The sequence below is a fragment of the Erithacus rubecula genome (assembly GCF_903797595.1).
Source record: "Erithacus rubecula genome assembly, contig: SUPER_W_unloc_1, whole genome shotgun sequence".
In the NCBI taxonomy this organism is placed as follows: Eukaryota; Metazoa; Chordata; class Aves; order Passeriformes; family Muscicapidae; genus Erithacus; species Erithacus rubecula.
Window position 1 is genome coordinate 948,214 of NW_027635709.1, and position 20,147 is coordinate 968,360.

Genomic DNA, 20,147 nt, shown 5'->3' on the forward strand with positions numbered 1-20,147 from the left:
TTTTGGTAAAATCCTCACTACTGTTTCCTCACTCAAAAGATACAGTACTATTTTCACATTTTAAGTGAAGATGATGGCACTAAAATAAAATATTCTGAAATGTTCAGTTTTAATAAATAAAATATGAATTTATGGCATTTGAATATTTGTTGAAGTAATAAACTCAATGACAGCTCCTAATAAAAAAGGGCGAAAAAAAAGGATAATGTGTTCAAATGAGGCATAAAATTTAAAAATTGTCCTTTAAATGCATTTTTTGTCATTCTAAAATTTCAGTCAACAAATACCTTAATAGATACTTTGTTTTGTAGCCCTCATCCATCAATCAGTTACAACATTAAAAAAATTTTTAGTACAATGAATTGAAGGAAGTGTCACTGTAGTAAAAGATGCTAGAGATGACTCAAATCCTTTTTCTAGCTAAGAATCTTATGGCAGTAGTTCCCCTTCAACTCCCCAGCTTTTTCTCCTACATACATACACAATTGAACTATGAGACATCAGGTGCATTATAGGTGACCATTTAAAAATTATATACAAGCCATTACAGGTGCTCTGTTTCCCTGCTTATTACACACTAACTTGTACCTGGTTCTGTGCTCTCTCATTCACAAAGTGCCATCTTTCTGAGTAATCATAAGTATTATCACAAAGCTTTGAAAGCTTGCTTCTTGCCTTTAAATGTGTGGAGCTACAAAATGAAAGAGCCACATTGAAGTCAGCATTCAGGACAGTGGCTTTTTTAAAAGAATCAACTGATATGTAATATAAAAAAACCCAAAGTAGTAAATAATTGTCTTGGAAATAGCATGTGCTAAAAACAACATTAAGAAGAACGTAATATTACCAAAAAGGATTAATATCAATGACCTTACTGACTCAGTTATATTCCATTTAATCTGCTATGTCTAGTTATGAGCTTCACTTGTGTCATGACAAACAAAGGCTTCAGTACTCCATTCATATAGAGATTTAACTTTAAATCATGCAACTGGTTCCACAAATGTCAGATTAGTCATATGAATGAAAGCTAAGTAAAAGCATGTGGTGGTTGCTGAACTGAAACTCTAGCTGCAGAATTATTCTGCTTATAAAGAAAACAAGCATATTTTGCACTATTAAAACAAAATTCTTTAAATTCCAAACATAAGAGTGAAAAAACCAAAACAATGAGTAACAAAAGAGAAATTACAAACTTCATGTTAAGGAAAGATATATTGCATGATAAAAAGACTAAGAAAAACTCTAAGTAATAATGCAAAGTGCTTTTAAGTTTTGTTGAAATCTAGGATCCACAGTAGTGCTCAAAATTTCTTCCTTGGGTATTGTGAAATGAAGGCATATAGGAACTGTCAAATAATTTTTCTTTTCAGTCAGGTACCTACCTTGTCTTCAATTTCTAAATGAAGATTTCTAGGAAAACACCTGCACATACAGTTTAAAATTTACACATGTGACTTCACACTGGTATTTTTCCCTACCATGTGTGAAGATACACATAGTTAAAAGTAGCAATAGAGATCTAAAATAAAATTTGAATTAAAGGTTTTCTTGTAGTAGCTGAGAATGTTATTTTAATTTTTCCACATGCATTTTTAACCACAAAGTCACCCCCTTCTTCTTCCACTTCCTCTCCAAACCTATGACAAAGTTCATTGAAAGATTTTTGGAAGAATGTTCCTTCAGAAAATAGGGGTAATGTTTAGAGGAAGACCACAGAGCATTTTATAAAGCCAGTGTTTCAAAAATTTGATTTCCAGTGATGTGAGTCCACTAAAGTTTTAAGCATCAGAGATCTTTAGAAGAAACTGCCAAACTGGATAAATTTCTGTAGTGCAGACTTGACCTTGTCAACTTTAGGCTTCCACCTCAAAAATATATAGGTCAGCTAAATTACACGTCAGAGGAGAAAAATTATTTTAAATACCTGACATTCCAAATGAAAATCTGTTTAAAAAACTATAAATTACACAGGATGAATATTTACACTGTGTAGCCAAAACCTCCGATTGGAATAAAGGCCCCATCTTATTAGACGTATTGCAGAAGGCAGAACAGAGCCCTTGCCCTACAGAGCTCACAACCCAGCTTAAAAAAACCCCTCCAACATCCAGAATGTCACACTATCACTATGATTGTTTGGACTGAAGAATTAAAGTCACCTCTTTTGCTTTAGTTTCAAAAGCAATTTTCTCATGCAAAATTCCTGTCCAGTGTTACTGTCACCTTGTCATGTCCTTTGCCCTTCTCTTTTCCCCGCATTTACCTTTCTTCTGAGCCTGGAACATTTCCAGCTGTTTCTGCTGCTGCCTTCTTAGTGTATTAACAATAGTTATTGCTAGCCTCAGTGCTTCTTGTGGGTATCCATGAGATCGTAATGCATCCACCCTCGCACAGGCTGTAGGAACATGTTCTAAAATGGAGACAATAATTGAGGAATAGCAATGCTTCCATGTCTGCAATAGCCTGTTTTACTAGGTTACTCAAAAGGGCTTTTTTGTTTCCTTCAATTTGTTTTTAAAACTTTGCAAGAGAGTCAAAGGATTATTTCTGAGCCAACATGTTGAGGGAGCCTCTGTTCTTTTTGCCAGGCTTTTCATTTAGTTCCCTCCCTCCCCCCCAAAAAGAAAAAAAAAAGCCATAGAAACTGAACAAAGCAAATCATGGAAACATATTTTCAGTTTAGCCACTTACCATGCCAGAGGGGCCACCCTTGTGAGTCAAAGAGTGAGTTTTCAGTGTGTTCATGGTAACAGTAGTTGGTGTATAGGTCACTGCTGATAATGTGCTGTAAGTGGCTGTCCTGCCAGTGCAGTTCACATGCCTCTATGGCTCTAGTGAACACTGTCCGATGTGGCCTGTTTGATGAACCTGTTATTTTTCAGAAATTCAGAAAGCTGCATCAGCTTTTATTCATTCATATGTGAATCAGTTACTCAGTATTCTTGCCTTCTGTCTATTCACCAACCCTTAACTGATGGCAGTCTACCTTGACCCACTCTGCAAGGAGCAGACCACAGACTACATTTCACATCCTGTTACTCAACAGCTCAGGCAAAATGTGTGCAATTCACTTTGCATTCAAAGAGATCTACAAACCATCACAGCTAATGCTAAATAGGACATTGTAAAGGGAACAGATAGACATGAAGGACATTAAAGAGCACATACAGAATTCCCCTTAAAACAGATTAGAAAGTCTATGGCATACAGCTACTCAAGCATCCCCAGCTTCTTCTTAGGCCCAGAGCCACTAGGATGAGTGACAGATAAACATCACAAAATATTTTTAGTTGTTCTCTTTGAGAAGTGACATTACCTTGAGCACTTGTATAAATTTTTGTCATAAAAAAATACATATACAAATACTGCAAAGAAAGCAAGGTACTGAGGCCATGGGACTGACAATCTTTTACTGGACATTTTCCTATGGCAAAAGTGCTCGTCAACATGGCACTGTCTGTGAATGCCAAAATGTCATGTCAGAATTGCTACTAGCATGCCCAGGTTGGTCTGAACATCACAAGATCCAGAAAACCAAACAGCTCTGTAGAAAGTTACGTTGCATGAATTTCTGTCCGCAGCTAGCTGCAAGATTTAAACATGAACCAAGTCTATTTCCTTCAGAGTTAAACTTCCAAGAGAAAGAAAGAAGGAAAAATCCATCTAAGTCTAATTCTACCACCTTTCACAAGCATTTAATTTTAACTTTTATTAGATATGTGTTCAAATATTGAGATATTTGATGATTATGAAGGGGTTTTCCCCAGGTAAATAACCTGCATCTTCCTCAGTTATTAGCAAAGTAGCAATCTTTGATTGAAGATGACTGGAGAAGGCTTCTGTCAGGTTTGATAATCCCATTTTAGATTAGAAAGCATGATACTGAGTAAGAAGACACACCTCCTCCAAAAAGGCAGTGTTGCCTCTGCAGCCCTCCACAGCTGTCAATGCAGACTGCGCAACACAGAGCACATCCCACAAATAGCTGCTTTAGTTTCTCACATACTCAGTTTAATGCAGTCACAACAGATCTCTTTAAGTATCAAAGGCTTTGTTAACTGCAAAAATAAAACCCCAACATCAGAAGGGATATAAGATAATAGTCAAGCAAAGAAACAACAGGCTTTTACATTACATACATCAGGGACATTCAATTTTTATGCAAAATTTAGAAGGACTGAGTGAAAAGTTAGAAGACCCAACTTGCTTTAAAAACACTTCAGCCCCAGCACAAAAGTAAACCTTATTTATCCTTTCTGCGAAGACAGTATCAATGATAATAAGTTTGTCTGGTCAATCCTCAACAAGAAAGTTACTTGTTCCAGGAAAGACTGCTGTATTCTTCTGCATGGCTCAACTATATAAGATAGAGGCTATATTATGTGTTGCAGTCAGTGTATATATTTAGGCTCACCTTGGTTAGCATTTGCTCCCTGAGGCAAAGCATTGGTTAAATTGGGTAGCTCATTTCCATGGTTTCCATCTTCCCAGGGACAAACATCCATACCATTCCATTTTTTCAGCTGTGTTAGCCAACTGACCTTCTGCTCCAACTTGCAGTGGGGATTTAAGACTATGCACATCCACAGAGCACCTGATTTTAAAGAAAATTGATAAATTAAGTTTTTTATTAGAAATGCAGCAGCCAATGACTAACCGCAAGCTTTTATTGTGTAACACTTTTCCTCCCCGCTAAGTCTACACTGCTTGTTTCCCAACTATGCCTGACACCAGGCAGACTGAATTCCTAATGCAGAATCTTGGAGCTGGTGTAGCCCATCCAAAGTAGTTTAAAGACTGTATCAAGCCAGTCTTCTCAATTAAAAGGCATTAAATAGGTCTTTTTTATTATGAAATCCATAGTTCACGATGTATGGTCCATCAGACAAAAGCAAACAAAAATTCACATAAAGTTACAGCAGGAAATTACCCAAGTGTTTCTTCTAATTTTTGTACAAAAACTATGTACCTTCCAGCTTCACATTACAGGAACCAAGTGCACTAGTAAGATATGCATTTTCTAAACATATACTTCCACACTTGAAACCCAGCAGAAGTAGAGATCCAGTAAGCACTAGATTTGTGCAGTGTAATAGGAATACGATTTTTGCTGCTCCTACTTCAGTTATTTGCTTTCACTAGAAAAATTGGCTTATATTTTTTGTATACAGAGCTCAAAGGGGAAAGCTAATTTGCACTGGCATTTCACATGTACCATCACTTTAGAACCTGCTTCCTGATACTATAGAGCAGGGCAGGCATAAGGTCTTTAGCAACAATTTTCAAATAGAAGGATTTTTCTCTAAATCAGCTGTTTCTTCAGGGTGAACTTTGACACAAGCATGAAGACATCTGAAAGTACTGTTCATTTGTTCATTAAGAACATGCCTTGTACACTACAAGAGATTTCACAGAATCACAGAATATTCTGAGTCTGAAGAGAAGCACTAGGATCCATCAAAGTTCAACTCCTGGCCCTGCATAAGATGGCCCCAAGAATAAAATTAAAAGAATATGTTTAAATTATACAATCTTCATGACAGGCTGAAAAAAAAAGAATAAAAATGCAGCTGGTTCTTCTAAGAAATTAGAATTTTCATTTTCAAGCATTCTTTTGCTAACTAAGAATGCAAAATGGATACCCAAAACACAGGTCATCACATTACATTCATTCCTAAAATAAGTCAGTATGTCGGTATGCCACACCACAGGAACCAGTGGAAAAACAGAGATTCATCCTTAAGGCTTCAAGTCTGCGGCTGTTCAAGCTAATATGGAATGAGGAAGAAATATCAAAGAAATCTTTAAACCACAAGAAAATATGATATGGTATAGTGCAGAACACCAGAGCCACTACACTAATGCACATTATTAGCACAAAGTAGTTAAATACAGTAGAACATGCAGCTTTTAATTTTTTTGTTTGCATTTTTGGGAGGTTTTGTCTTTGTGTTTTTTTTGGTTGGGTTTTGGGTTTTGGTTTTTTTAAGTGCCATGGGTCGAAATAAAGCAAATAATGTTTTAAAAACTTCTTTTAAAATCAAATCATATTACTTCCTTTAGACACACTGTTCAACACACCTCACTCCCCAGAGTCAAATTATAGAATAGAATCATAGAATGGTTTGGGTTGGAAGGGACCTTTAAAGGTCTAGTCCAACCTTTCAGCAATGAGTAGGGATATCTTCAAATTAGATCAGGTTTCTCAGAGCCCTGTCCAACCTTACCTTGAATATTTCCAGTGATGGGACATCCACCACCTCTCTGGGAAACCTACATCAGTGTTTTATCACCCTCATTGTAAAAAACTTCTTCCTTATATCTACCATCTTTCAGTTTAAAACCATTACTACCTGTCCTATTATTACAGGCCCTACTAAAAAGTTTGTCCCCATCTTTCTTGTAAGCCCCCTTTAAGTACTGTAAGGCTGCTACAAGGTCTCCTCAAAGCACTCTTCTCTAGGCTGAACAGCCCCAACTCCCTCTTCATAGGAGACATGCTCCAGCCCTCTGAATATCTTTGTGACTCTCTTCTAGACCCACTCTAACAGCTCAATGTCCTTCCTGTATTGGGGACTGTGGCAGGCCTTTCACCCAAATACAGCAAAAGCCTATCTCCCCATAACATATGGCTAGGTTAGGCCAGAATGATTTGTCATGCGATGAATTATCTCAGCTGAGAGCCTCCTTAGCCAGCAATACACATCCTGGCTTGAATAGTGAGAAAGGAAAACCTAAATTTAGTGACTGCAGAGCACAAGCATTTTTATAACTATAAAAGACCACTGATTTTCATGAAATCAGAAATCTTATACACTCTGAGTATGTAGAGAGTTCTCCTTGATGTTAAGACGTTAGAATTGAATTACTTCCCTGGGACTAAGAGAAACTGGGAGATTCCCTGCACACTGCTATCATTCATTGGTAAGTTACATTTATTCCTAACCTATACTATTTCCTCACTATCTGTAACATAAGGTACCTTTATTACTATTGTCATGCACTTTTTTAATCTATTAGTAGTTCTTTGTGTTATCCTGTGTAGTAAGATCTGTTTAAATCTTATGTCTGTTTTCCTTGGCCTGTTCAAATAAATAATTCATCTTGTAATAGGCCTGATTGGTCATTATTAAGACCTTGCGAACAAGAGTGGGTTTTGGGCGGTGGCCACCTCCATAAAGCTACTGCCAGAAACCTGGAAAGGCAGGGATTCATCTAAACTCCCCCTGCCCATTCATAACAGGGACCCCAGAGTTGGAGGCAGCACTGCAGGTGGAGTCTCACCAGAGCAGAGTAGATGGGGAAAATCACCTCCCTTGCCCTGCTGCCCACACTGCTTTGGATGCAGCCCAGGGTACGACTGGCATTCTGGGCTGTAAGTGCACATTGCTGGCTCATGTCCAGCCTCTCATCCACCAGCATCCCCAAGTCCTTCTCTGCAGGGCTGCTCTCAATCCTTTCATTCCTCAGCCTATATTGATACCAGGGGTCACCTTGACCCAGGTGCAGAACCTCACGCTTGGCCTTGTTGAGCCTCATGAGGTTCTCGTGGACTCACTTCTTGAGTTTGTCCAAGTCATTCTGAATGGCATTAAAACTGGTTCTTCTTATTAAGCATCAATGCATTCAGGACTATATTTCTCGCAACATAAAAAACAAAACAGAAGATGAGGCATATTGGAAAGTCTTGTAGAATAGTTATCTTGGTCTTATTTATTTTATAAATGAATGATTACTTTAGGGCACTGAGGAGTCACTGTACCTGTCAGCATATAAAAAAATTTTAAAAAGCCAGTTTAATACTTTGTAACCAGATTCCCAGTGATTTCAGACTGAAGCAAAAGCAAAGTGGAATATCTTAACCACATGCAGCAAGTATTTCAATCATCCGGCAAGGTGAAGTGCACACTACTGATTACAGTGTGCACCTACAAAATGAGTGGCCTTTTTCTGCATCCCAGAAACACCACTAGAAGCAAAGGAATTCACTTACCTTCTTCAGAGGCTTCACTATGCATGTGGTACATTTAAGAGGCAGAAAAGTGAAGAGATAATCCAAAGTACCAAAATCCTTTAAAAACTTCTTTGGTTTAAAGAGGAAGCCTCAGAAATCCATGCTATTTTTATGCAAATGAACACAAGGACAAGTATTTCTAATAAACCCCACACAAGCCACTTAAGGAAGGAGCCTGGAGGATATTCTTCCTATTTCACTCTGATGCTGCTCTATAGAAGTTTTCACCACCAGCCTGAAAGCTTACAATGCCCTCAAAAGATTCTCTTTTTTTCTGCCTAATGGCTCCTTATGGGGAAACTACTGATCATACTTACCCCATACTACAGATCAGGCTTATGGAAAAATGAACAGCAGCAAGTTGTAATTAATTTGTGGGGAACATGTCTAAATTCCTTTCTTGTGACCTCAGCCTGGAAACTGCTGTTTGCAACAGCCTATACTCAAAAGAAGTTTGCAAAAATACATTATTGGCATTCTCAAGTCAGTTTACCTGCTTATCTAGATTTAATGATGTCACCTGCAATATGAACAAATGCCTCATTAAATGGAAAAAAAAAAAATCAGAGAATGAATTTGTTTTTACATATTCTGGTTTTATAACACAGATCACATTTTTGTTTCTTTTTCCCCTGGCACCAAATATCTTTTTATACCAGATCTCAGAAGGCTGACACATCCCCTTCTCTCCCTCCCACACTAAACCAAAAGTAAGGTTCTGATTTGGATCCATTGTCTGTGACCCATATCTTTCCAATGTAAAGCTCCTCGCAGCACAGTGGCAAAATATCACAAACCAATATGTAAAATTTCTCCCCCCAGAAAATAACTGGAAGACAAGTCATGCTGTGACTGCAATTTGATATTAACTTCACAAGGGAATGAATATTAGAACTGTCATAATGGAGCGAGGAATTGCCTATTTTGGTTAAAAAACCCCCAAACACTAATCCTTTTGACCTGTAAAAAGCCAGCTTTGCCAAAACAGACCTTTTGTTCAAATAGCCCTATTTGAAAATGCATGATTGTCATTCATCTTTAGTGGACCTAACACTACAAAGAAATGGGTTACATTACTGCTTTACACATGAATGCATACCTTGTACATACAGAGGGAACATCAGTACTTTTGTATTTCTCAGTAGACATCCATACCTCTGAATTCACAAGGGAAAAAGGAACAGCATGCCTTTACCCCGGTCAGGATTTAAACACACAAATGGAAAAACATTAAGAATTTAGTCACTGTAAAAGTAGGTGTTGCAATAATTATACATCTTGTGCATGCATGTATTTATGAAGTCAAAGAAAGTGCAAAGAACGTGTACAGACTCTCCAAAGAGATTAAGCATTGCTCACTTTTCATATTTTACTCTTATCCCAGTAAATGGAAGGGTGATGGTAGAAACAATTTTAGTGGGGGTTAGGACACTGAGCATGACTGAAGATCCAGCATACAACTCTGTTAGACTGATTGCAGTCTTCTGAAAAAATATACTTTTCCTAGAAATCTTATGCTATCTTGTCGGTGCTACTGTAACAGCCCTGGTTTGGGTCAGCATTTCCTCATTTACAATACCTGTGTAATCAGTGGCTGAAACTTGGCCGTGGCCTTAGAATTTTGCTGTATACTTAAGATCAATTTATTTATTGGCAAAATTAAAATATGCAAGAAACTGATGCATGTTTGACATGCCTTTGCTCTTCCCATTAATCATAGAGTCATAGTCACTGAATGGTTTGCATGTTAATGCATATCTTAAAAAAACTTAAAAACCCAAAAGCTATGAGACTGGTAACATTTGATCATTTCAAAGAAAGTGGAGCCAAGTAAATGAGATCATTCCCTTTGTGCAACAGACAAATTGGCTTCAGCACTCACTGCAAACTTGCCACTGTGCCCCATTTGAGCCTAATCAATTCTATTACAAAAGCATCATTTTCCAGCACTGGAAGTGCCAGAAAAGAAACAATAATAGGAGACAGAAACTATGATTCCTGTAAAAAAGAAGTGTCAGCGAAGGATTTTAAAGTGAGAGCCTCTTAAAGTGCAACAGCCACTTGGAAACCTCAAAGAAGTAGTGTATGATGTTCACTGTTTCTTGAAAAGAAGGAAAAAGGCCTTCAGAATGGCAAATCCACCTCCCTCCTCCGGGAATGGACAGATCTCCAATAGAACAAAGCATACTGAGAAGTCCCACTGGAGAATGCTCCAATTGAACAGTTGATGTTATGAAGTACCGAAGATAGGCAAAGCATTTAAGTGTTGATCTCAACAATAATCATAGAATCATTTAGGTTGGAAAAGACCTCCAAGATCAAGTCCAACCTTTGACCAATCTCTACCACATAAACTAGACTGTAGCACTAAGTGCCACATCCAGTTGTTTCTTGAACACCTCCACGGATGGTGACTCCACAACATCTCTGGGCAGCCCATTCCAATGCTTGACACTTTCGCTGAAGAAATTATTCCTGATGTACAACCTGAACCTCCCCTGGCAACAGCCATTCCCTGTTGTCCTGTCGCTATGGCTGCCTGGGAGAAAAGGCCTACCCCCACCTGGCTACAACCTCCATTCAGGTAGTTTTAAAGAGTGAGACAATCTGCACTGAGCCTCCTTATCTATAGGATAAACACCCTCAGCTTCTCCTCAAAAGACTTACACCCTAGACCCTTCACCAGCTTCTTTGCCCTTCTCCAGACATGCTTCAGCACTTCAATGTCTTTCCTGTAATGACAGGCCCAGAACTGGACACAGTACTCTAGGTGCTGCCTCACCAGTGTCAAGTACAGGGGAACAATCACTGCCCTGGTCCTGATACAGGCCAGGATGCCATTGGCCGCCTTGGCCACCTAGGCACACACTGGTTCATTGTCAGCCAGTTGTCAACAAGCACCTCCCGTCCTTTTCCAACTGGCTGCTTTCCAGTCAATCCACCTCTAGCACTGCATGGCAGTATTGTGACCCAAGTACAGGACTTGACACTTGACCTGTTTGAACCTCATACTGTTGTTTTCAACCCATCCATCCTATCCAGATCCCTCTGCAGACCCTTCCTACACTCCAGCAGATGAATGCCCCCACCCAACTTAGTGTTGTTTGCAAACTTACTGAGGGTACACTTGACCCCCTCGTCCAGATCATCAATAAAGCTATTAAACATGACTGGCTGCAATATTAAGCCCTGGGGAACCCCACTAGGGACTGGCCACCAACTGAATGTGGCACCATTTACCACCACTCTCTGAGCCTGGCCATCCAGCCAGTTCTTAACCCAGCAAAGAGTGCACCTGTCCAAGCCATGGGCTGCCATCTTGTCAAGGAGAATACCATAGCTTTCCCCTCATCCACTAGGCAGGTCACCTGGTGATAAAAGGAGATCAGGTTGGTCAAACAGGGCCTGCCTTTCCCTAAACCCATGCTGGCTGGGCCTGATCCCTTGGTTGTTCTGTACGTGTTGTATGATTACAGTCAAGATGATCTGTTCCATAACCTTCTGGGGTACCAAGGTCAGGCTGAAAGGCCCCAGATCCTCCTTCTGACCCTTCTTGTAGATGGGCATCACATTGGCCAACCTCCAGTCACTTTGGACCTCCATGGTTAGCGAGGACAGATGATAAATGATGGAGAAGAGCTTAGCAAGCTCTTCTGCCAGCTCCCTCAGATGAATCCTATCCATCCCTATAGACTTCTAAGTGTCTCAGAAGATCACTACCTCTCCCCTGCATTGCAGAGGGTCTATTCTGCTCCCTCATCCTTGTCTACCAGCTAATAGGTCTCACTGCCCTGAGGATAATCAGTCTTACCATTAAAGACTGAGGCAAAGGTGGTATTAAGTAACTCAGCCTTTTCCTCATCCTTGGTGATGTTTCCTCTTGCGACCAATAAGGGATGGAGATTTTCCTCAGCCCTCTTTTTGTTGCTGATGTATTTATAAAAACACTTTTTACTGTCTTTCATAGCAGTGGCCAGATTGAGTTCTAGTTAAGCTTTCCCCTTTCTAATTTTCTATCTACATGACCTAATGACATCCTTAAACATTTCCTGAATTGCCTTCTCCTTCTTCCAGAGGTCATAAACCATCTTTTATTTCCCTGAGTTCCTGCAAAAGCTCCCTGTTCAGACAGATCATTCTTCTTCCCCTCAGGCTTGTCTTTTTGATACATAGGGACAGCCTGCACCTTCAAGATCTCCTTCTTAAAGAATGTCCAGACTTCCTGGGCCCCTTTGTTATTAAGGGCTCTTTCCCAGGGTACTCTCTGAACCAGTGTCCTGCACATGCCAAAGTCCGCCCTCCGTAAATCCAAGGTCGAGGTTTTGTTGATCCCCTTCCTTACTTCAGCAATAATCAAAATCATTTCATGGTCACTGTGCCCAAGACAGCCTCTGTCCACCACATCTTTCACCAGCCCTTCTCTGTTCGCAAACAGCAGGTCTAGCAGGGCCCCACCCCTGGTAGGCTTACTCACCAGCTCTGTCAGGAAGCTCTCTTCCACACACTCCAGGAACCTCCTAGACTGCCTCTTCTCCACTGTGCTGAGTTTCCAGCAGACATCCTGCAGGCTAAATTCTCCCACAAGAACAAGGGCTGACAATCGTGAAACATCAACCAGTTGCTTCTAGAATTGTTCATCCACATCTTCATCCTGGTTGGGTGGTCTATAACAGACTCCCACCAGGATCTCTGCCTTGTTGGCCTTCCCCCTGATTCTCACCCATAGGCACCCAACCTTACCATCACTATCCTTGAGCTCTATAGTCAAAACACTCCTTAATGCACAGAACCACCCCACCACCTCTCTTTCCTCTACTGTCCATTGTGAAGAGCTTTGAACCATCCATTGCAGTATTAAGGAAACTTCTCTATCCAACCATCTAGGAGTCACTCTGGTACTCACCCTCACACCACCTGAGCTGGAACTGAAGCCCCTTCACAGCTACACCTCCCATACTCACACAGTCAGACCAGGTTTCCTTACTGGCTTGACCCCAGGTTTCCCACAGCAGACTCTCAGACATGCAGATCCTTCCAACAGTTTAATTTTGGTGCAATAATTAAATAAAAAAATAACAGCTGGGTGCCACTGAGGAGGGACCCCAAACAAAGGAACCCCTAGACTTTTATACTCTCACAGTCTAAGAGTGAGAAAGTCTGGGAGTCCTCAGCTCCTGCTGTATCTCTCAGTGTCTGGTCCTCTGGCTTAGCCATAGGTCCCTGTGTCCTTTGTTAGACAAAGGGTCAGCAGTTCACCACCCCAGGCTCCTGCCCCTCAGAGCTTAACCTGCAGCTTGCACTGCAGCTGCAAACCAAGCTACCTGCAGTAAATATATTCCTTAACACCATCGTTCCAGTCGTGCAAGTCATCCCACCCATTTCTGTGATGATGACTATGCCAGAGCTTTCTGGCTGCACAATGGCCTCTGGTTCCTTCTGTTTGTTACCCACACTGCTCAAATGCACTTGAGCTAGGCTATAGATTTCATCCCCAACACCAGCCTGCTGCCCCCAGGCGCATATCTAGCTAGTCTGGTCTTCTCCCCTTCCCCCTTCAAACCTAGTTTAAAGCCCTTTCAATTGGCCCTGCCAACTCGCAGGCTAGAATTCTTTCCCCCCTTTCAGACAGGCAAAACCCAAGTCTCCAGCAGGCCTGATACTGCATAAACCACCTCATGACTGAAAAAAAGCCAAAATTTTACCAATGACACCAGTCTTTAAGCCATGTGTTGATCAGGTGTGCTTTCCTGTTACTTTCAGCATTCTTCCTTGCTACTGAATGGAATTGAGGAAAACACCACCTGTGCTCCTGTACAAGTCCCTGGAATCCCAAGGAAAAGTACTCTTGGGATTCAGTTGGATGCAAGTTGCAATTTTATTTATAAAAAAGAATACCTTAATGCACTCTGGTTTCTCTATGCAGTCTTCAGAAAAAAGACTTGCTATGGGTGCTGCGGGTTTTTTTGAGAAAAGAATGTTTCATTTTGCTCAATTCATTCTATTACTGAATTTAACTTTGATGTATTGGTCTTGACAAGTGCTTCATGCTGATTGTATTGTGTATCATAGTATAATAACTCCCCATGCATTTTACACTAGCTGGCTGATTAACACAATAGACTACCTGCAGCACTGATGGCAAGAGGGAATCATTGCCCTTCTGTGCACTAAAATTAAAATGTGCATTAGGAGCAATGGTGTAAACCAGGAACAAAAATAGTGTGTCATTCCTTACATTTCTCTTTCTTTCTGCCTACATCTGCTCCAAGGGTTAAAGGCACATCTGTATTCAGCTGAAAGAAAACAGGTATTTCCATTTTGAGATTCTATTCTAAATGATCAGTAACTACTTGCTCCATCTACATGTGTGAAGTAATGAAAAACCTCCTGCTCCCATCTTCCTGAATTTTCAGTATTCAGTACAAAGAAAAAAGGAACTAACAAAGCACTTCTGACATTTTGCATTAGTTTGTTGTTCTGGGTTAAGCCTTTTTCAGTTTGTTTTAAAAACAGCTGCATCTTTCTGATCACTGTCATTTGACTAAAAGGTTTCATAGAAGAGAAATTTGCTTGAAAGGTGTAGTTTACAGTATCACAGCCCAAAACTACAATCCCTTAAGAGAGCATTTAGGTATCTGTCACGTGTCCATTAGATGCCCCTCTATGCAATTATAATACCCTATAACCTAATCACCACAGCACAGCATGAACTATTAGCTGATAAAGCTAGGGGAAAGTGCAAAGCACCTGCAAATGAATCTCACTGATTAACTTTCTAATATCCACAAAACAATTCATTTGTTCATAAACAGTAAATTGAAGGTGAAAACACTGCTAATACCAGCACAAATAGTACAGAAACACTCCTCTATGAATAACAACAAAATTCTTCACAATTTTAAGTAGTTGCCAGCATTTACAGCTAGGCAGTGAACACAAAGTATGCTCCTGCTCAAAACAGAGACTAGATACTTTATGAAATATTTAAACTAGTAATACACAGTCTATTTTTAGAATAAAAGTTAATGTCACTACTAAGTATAAATGCACTTTATCTAAATCTATAATAGAAATGAATTAATTACTCAGTTAATCCTTTTAGGAAGATGCAAAACTGGACAAGGTTGAGAAATTTGTCAAACAAACCAAGATATTCCTACAAGAAAGGGATGAAAGTACATCTCATTTTTTAAAACAGTGGAGCAAGTGCAAAAACTCCCTTGTATGGTGGGAAAATGTATGATTGTCAAAACTATGTTTGCAGAAAGTAAATATTCCACTATAAATGGACAGAAGAACCCATTCTGATTGTTTAGTATGAATTCCTTCCTTCTCTAAGATTTCCTGAGTTAATTTTACCTTCAAGTCCAAAAGTGATGGTTGAGTTTTTGCAAAAAACAGCATACTTAAAAAATTAAGATTTCCAATGTGATAAACTAGCACAGCTGGTTAGCTGATCTACTGCCTGGCTACCATGACTTCAAAATTCTAAGCTGATTTCTAGTTAAGTTTGTCTAACTCCAATTATAATATTCAGTTGCCTTTTGTTTGAATAATAGAAGGGTCTTCATTATCAAGTTTTAGTGTATGTAGGTCTCTTAAATCATGGAGATCATTCTCCTTTGTCTAGCATGACAGGCCCAAGCAGATCAAGATTCTTGCATTTCTCACTTGAGATTACTTTTCCAATTCTTCAGTTATTTTTCCAGTATCCATTCAAGACAGAAAACTGAAAAAATGCAGATTGCTGGAATGCAGAATTTAGTGAAGATTCAGTACTTCCTCTTCATCAAGCTATTACTTCTCCTCAGCTCTGATATTTACTAGAAGTGATATAAAAAAAAATAAATAGCAGCTTGTCCTGGTTTTAAGTACAGGTATCTGCCAATAAAGGCAGAAACTTCTCTTTGAAATGGAGAATGCAAACTCCCTCCCTCCAAATTATTATAAATTTGAAATTAAGGGGCTCTCAGGCAAAGATAGGGGAATTAGGAATAACAGTTCTTTACTGGGAAAATTAAAATAGAAATACAGTATTACAAAAAACAATCCCAACCCTGACAGAGTCAGAATACAACCCGACACCCCGTCAGTCAGGGTGTTGGTAGCAGTTTGATCAAATGGTGACTACAGTCCCCCCGCAGTGGCAGGTGTGGTTCAGCTGAAGCAGTGCTCCTGTACAAGGGTGCAGCCTTCCTCCAAAAGTCCAGGAATGATGCAGAAAGGTCCGGCATCTCCTCTGGAATTCAGTGGAAAGAAGGTAACTTGCTGTCCAAAAGCTCAGTATTTATCTAGGTAGGAAAGACTTGACTCCTCCCCCTGTCTGGGGCATCTCCAAATGGGATGATGTAATTTTATCAGTCATACAGTGGAACTTAATGGCCCAACAGCAGATGATATCTTCCTGGAGGGAGGATGGGTTGTAGAAAAGATAAAGGTGGTTGCCCCATCTTGTCTTAAAGATGGCCCATTAGCAGATAGTATGTGCCACGGAGATAAGGAATCACTACCTCACCTGGTTTTAATAGATGGTGATAGAATACACATTTCTGGCCACATCAACCCAACACACAGCTTAATGTAATTGAACTATTAAAAATAGAGGAAGTTAAAAAAAAAAATAAAAAAAAGCTAAGTTCCAGTTTGGGCTCACAGTAAAACTCTGACCTTGAAGTTGTAAGTGACAACTACAGTTAGGGCCACAATAAGTTTTATACCAGCTCCTATGCAGAATAATTTTTAGAACATTTTAGAACATTTATAAGTAAATCTGTTCAACAGGGAGTAACTCCAAAAATTGTTTTAATGTGGGTAACTTGAAGAAATTTGGCTCCTACTGTAGAAGTACTTTCCCTCCAACTGCATTAAATGGACACCCAAGCTTTCTGCATGGCATTAAAAATAACCTCCTAATCCCTAACCCCTCAATCAATGCTTATAGATGAAAGTTAATTACTTTCACCATTATTCCTCATAGACAATAAAATCAGTTTAACTACAGGAAAGAATGCCATCTTTGAAAACATCTCCCCCTTACTGTCATATTCCAAGCTCATGTACACTCAATTTCAAACACCAATAATCTACTGTTTGTAATGAAGAAGGAAGGAAATGATCAAAAAAAAAAAAAAAAAAAAAAAAAAAAAAAAAAAAAAAAAAAGAATTGACAGAACCCATCTTTACACAATTGCAATCTGGCCTCATTTGCCAGGGAAATGTATTTGGCAACAAATTAGACACTCCAGGGCCATTACAGCAATTTCTTCAAATTGTCATCCATAACTCAGGCCTTAGAGCAGCATAACTGTCATGTGATGTAAAATTAGAAGTACTGTTAATTTAGTGCCTCCAATAGCATAAACCATTCAAATACACTGTCATATATTAACAGCTTCTTCTGTGAAAAGATGTTATCTTAAGTATATGAACTGAAGGCAAATGTGTTTTGTAACTCCATGGCAAACACACCACGGCAGCTAAGACTAAGAAAACCTATAATGAGAAAAAGACTATCAACTAAGCAAACAGTTTACTGGATATGACACAGTTATAGACACAAGTATGTGCAAGAGATCATTCCACCCATAAGTCCCACAATGAAAGATCAATGGAAATGGTGCAAAGCATGGTGCATCCCTCCTCATTTGAAACACAGGTATTCCTAGAACTTTCACTTCAAGACCACAAACTTAATATGTGCAACTGATTAATCTAAATTTTGAAATTTGAAGGTTCAGTACTCTCCTTAGCTATAAAACAGAACATGATTCAACTACAACTTCAGATACCCAAAGAACTCAATATGTACATAAGCTTGGCACTCAATTTTCCAAATTAGAGCCTCACTATCATTTTTGAAAGACCATAAAATATGGGGAAAAGTGATTGTTTCTACTGGATAGAGGATTCTAAAATCGGATTGTATGAAGTAGGCACCTCCATAAAAATTATATTAGAACATAAAACCTGTAATGAATGCTTAACTTAAGTAGTTGTTTTTCATGGCAGCCCTGAAGTAGTCACCAAAGCTGGCATCAGGAAGGAATTTCTCTTGGGGCATACTGGCAATAAACCTAGCTGCTTTTGTCCTTTTCCCCCCCTTCCCTTAAGTACTAAGAAGAGATAATGTGTTGAAAACAACTGACATGGCCCATTTGTGCAAGTGCAAGTTTGTGTCTAATTGCAAAGGGAAGGAATGCCTGAGAGAATTATAGATGGAGAATAGCTTCATTTAGTTCAAGTTAAAATAATCTAACTTGGTATTTTCTAGAGAGGGATATAAACTTTTATCAGAAAATTTCAGAGTGGTTTCTGAATCAAAAAAGCATTATTTAACACTCGATCACTAGTTTGCTCATGGCAAAATACTAATTAAATATTTTAATTGGTCTATAATGATTCCTTGCCTAAACTCAACATTTAGAATTAAGTTTTAGGTGAGGAGTAAAGTGCTACTAATAGAAATTTAGGCATGATATTTTAGGAAAAATATCATGCTATTTCTCTACATGAATGACCTTGTAAAATGATATTTTAGCTATACATTTTAACACAAAAATATATCACTAACTCAGAAAAAGCCAAAATATCAGTAAATGTGAATTCGAAGTAAATCATCAGGCTGTTCTAACAGTTTAAATGCAGCCCATAGTAGGGCAAAGTGCTAGGGAAAAATTACTACTAGAACTACTAAAGCAAAGATATTATTCCACTCAGGAAATATCTTTGAGAACAAGCCATTTAGTATGCATTTAAAAAAGGATTGTAAAGACATCATCCAGAAAAGCTTTATCTCACAAATGAGGCTCATAGCAATATCATAAGAAGTTTCTACACCCAAAAACTTTAGATACAGTTAAGTAATTGAGGTAGACAAAGTTACACATTAAAATGTGGAGAGCACCCAGGTGAAAGTACAGAATGTTTTAAACTCTCCTCAAATTCATGACATACAAGAACCAACAGAGAATAGGATCATCATGAGGAAAACTGAGAACAAGTTTGCCAATTTTATTCACAGCCCTGCTTTGCAAGAGCTCTCTGGATATACCCCTCTTCCCCGTGTATTGGGTCTGTCTGGGATGGAGTTAACTTCCCCCAGAGCAGTCCTCCCAGCACTATGCTCTGCACTGGGAGCCAGATTGGTTTTGAGAACACACCAGTGTTTTAGCTATTGCTGAGCAGCGCTGGCACAGCATCAGTGCTGTCTTGCCAACATCCCCTCACCTCCAAAAGCCAGTAGGCTGGGGGTGGGCAAGATCTTGGGAGAGGACATAGCCAGGACAGCTGACAAATTAACCAGAGGAATATTCCATACCATATGATGTCTGCTCAGATATAAAAGCTAAGAGAAAGAAGTAGGAAGGGTAGGGTATTTGGTATTCTGACATTTGTCTTTTGGAGCAACCACTACATGTACTGAAACCCTGCTTTTAGGGAAGTGGATGGACATCACCTGATGATGAGAAATTGTTGCTGAATGCCCTGCCCTGGAATATGGTCAAACAACTCGAACAATGCCCTATTTTGTAAGCTAGTGGGCTGAGAGGGGCATAATGTGCTGTTTTTTGGTGTTGAATTAAGTTAAAACCTATCTGGCACACCAACCTCAAATCAACATCCTGATAGTGATGCAAAGATTTGGCAGATAATCTGCTAAACTGACCTGAAGGCATATGATTTGCAGTCAACCCCTTTACACTGTAAAAGTCAAGTTTGTTTTTAAATATAAAAATGGAGGAAATGTACTAGAAATGTTTGTTTTGAAATACACAAATAATGTGAAATTTCTTCACCTCAAAGGCAAGCAAGATAAAGATATTGAAAATGGTATTTCAGAAAAAAATATCTAATCCTCTAATTTATGTTGACAAGCTGTTTGACTCCCTCACTCCACCAAGTAGTAGATACTTGTCTTAGATTCTTCTACTTGATTGTTTTCATCAGGTTAAGCATCTCAGATTTAGTATAACCGTTTCAGATTTATTAAGCTGCCACAAGTGCAGCCCTGCTTTGATAACAATAGGTACTCCAAGTAAGGCTTGGTTTAGGGTTGACAAATATAATGATTCCTTTGTGGCACATGAAAAGGAATTGAAGGTTGTTTTGCATTACAGCTTTAAAAATATCG

At 39.1% G+C, this 20,147-nt stretch overlaps 1 protein-coding gene and 1 long non-coding RNA gene across 2 annotated transcripts in view; one reads left to right on the plus strand and one right to left on the minus strand.

Moving 5' to 3' along the window:
- The window catches only part of LOC306814083, a 432,110-nt gene that overhangs the window by 310,557 nt on the left and 101,406 nt on the right, over positions 1 to 20,147 (plus strand). The gene's annotated exons all lie outside the window — the stretch shown is intronic.
- Positions 1 to 20,147, minus strand: part of LOC306814074 (zinc finger SWIM domain-containing protein 6-like) — a 254,808-nt gene that overhangs the window by 64,189 nt on the left and 170,472 nt on the right. The window contains exons 5-7 of the mRNA XM_079329787.1: positions 4,418 to 4,597; positions 2,695 to 2,871; positions 2,267 to 2,413 (exon numbers count right to left, since the gene is read on the minus strand). Coding sequence (XP_079185913.1) covers positions 2,267 to 2,413; positions 2,695 to 2,871; positions 4,418 to 4,597 — 504 coding nt within the window. The remainder of the gene's footprint in view (positions 1 to 2,266; positions 2,414 to 2,694; positions 2,872 to 4,417; positions 4,598 to 20,147) is intronic.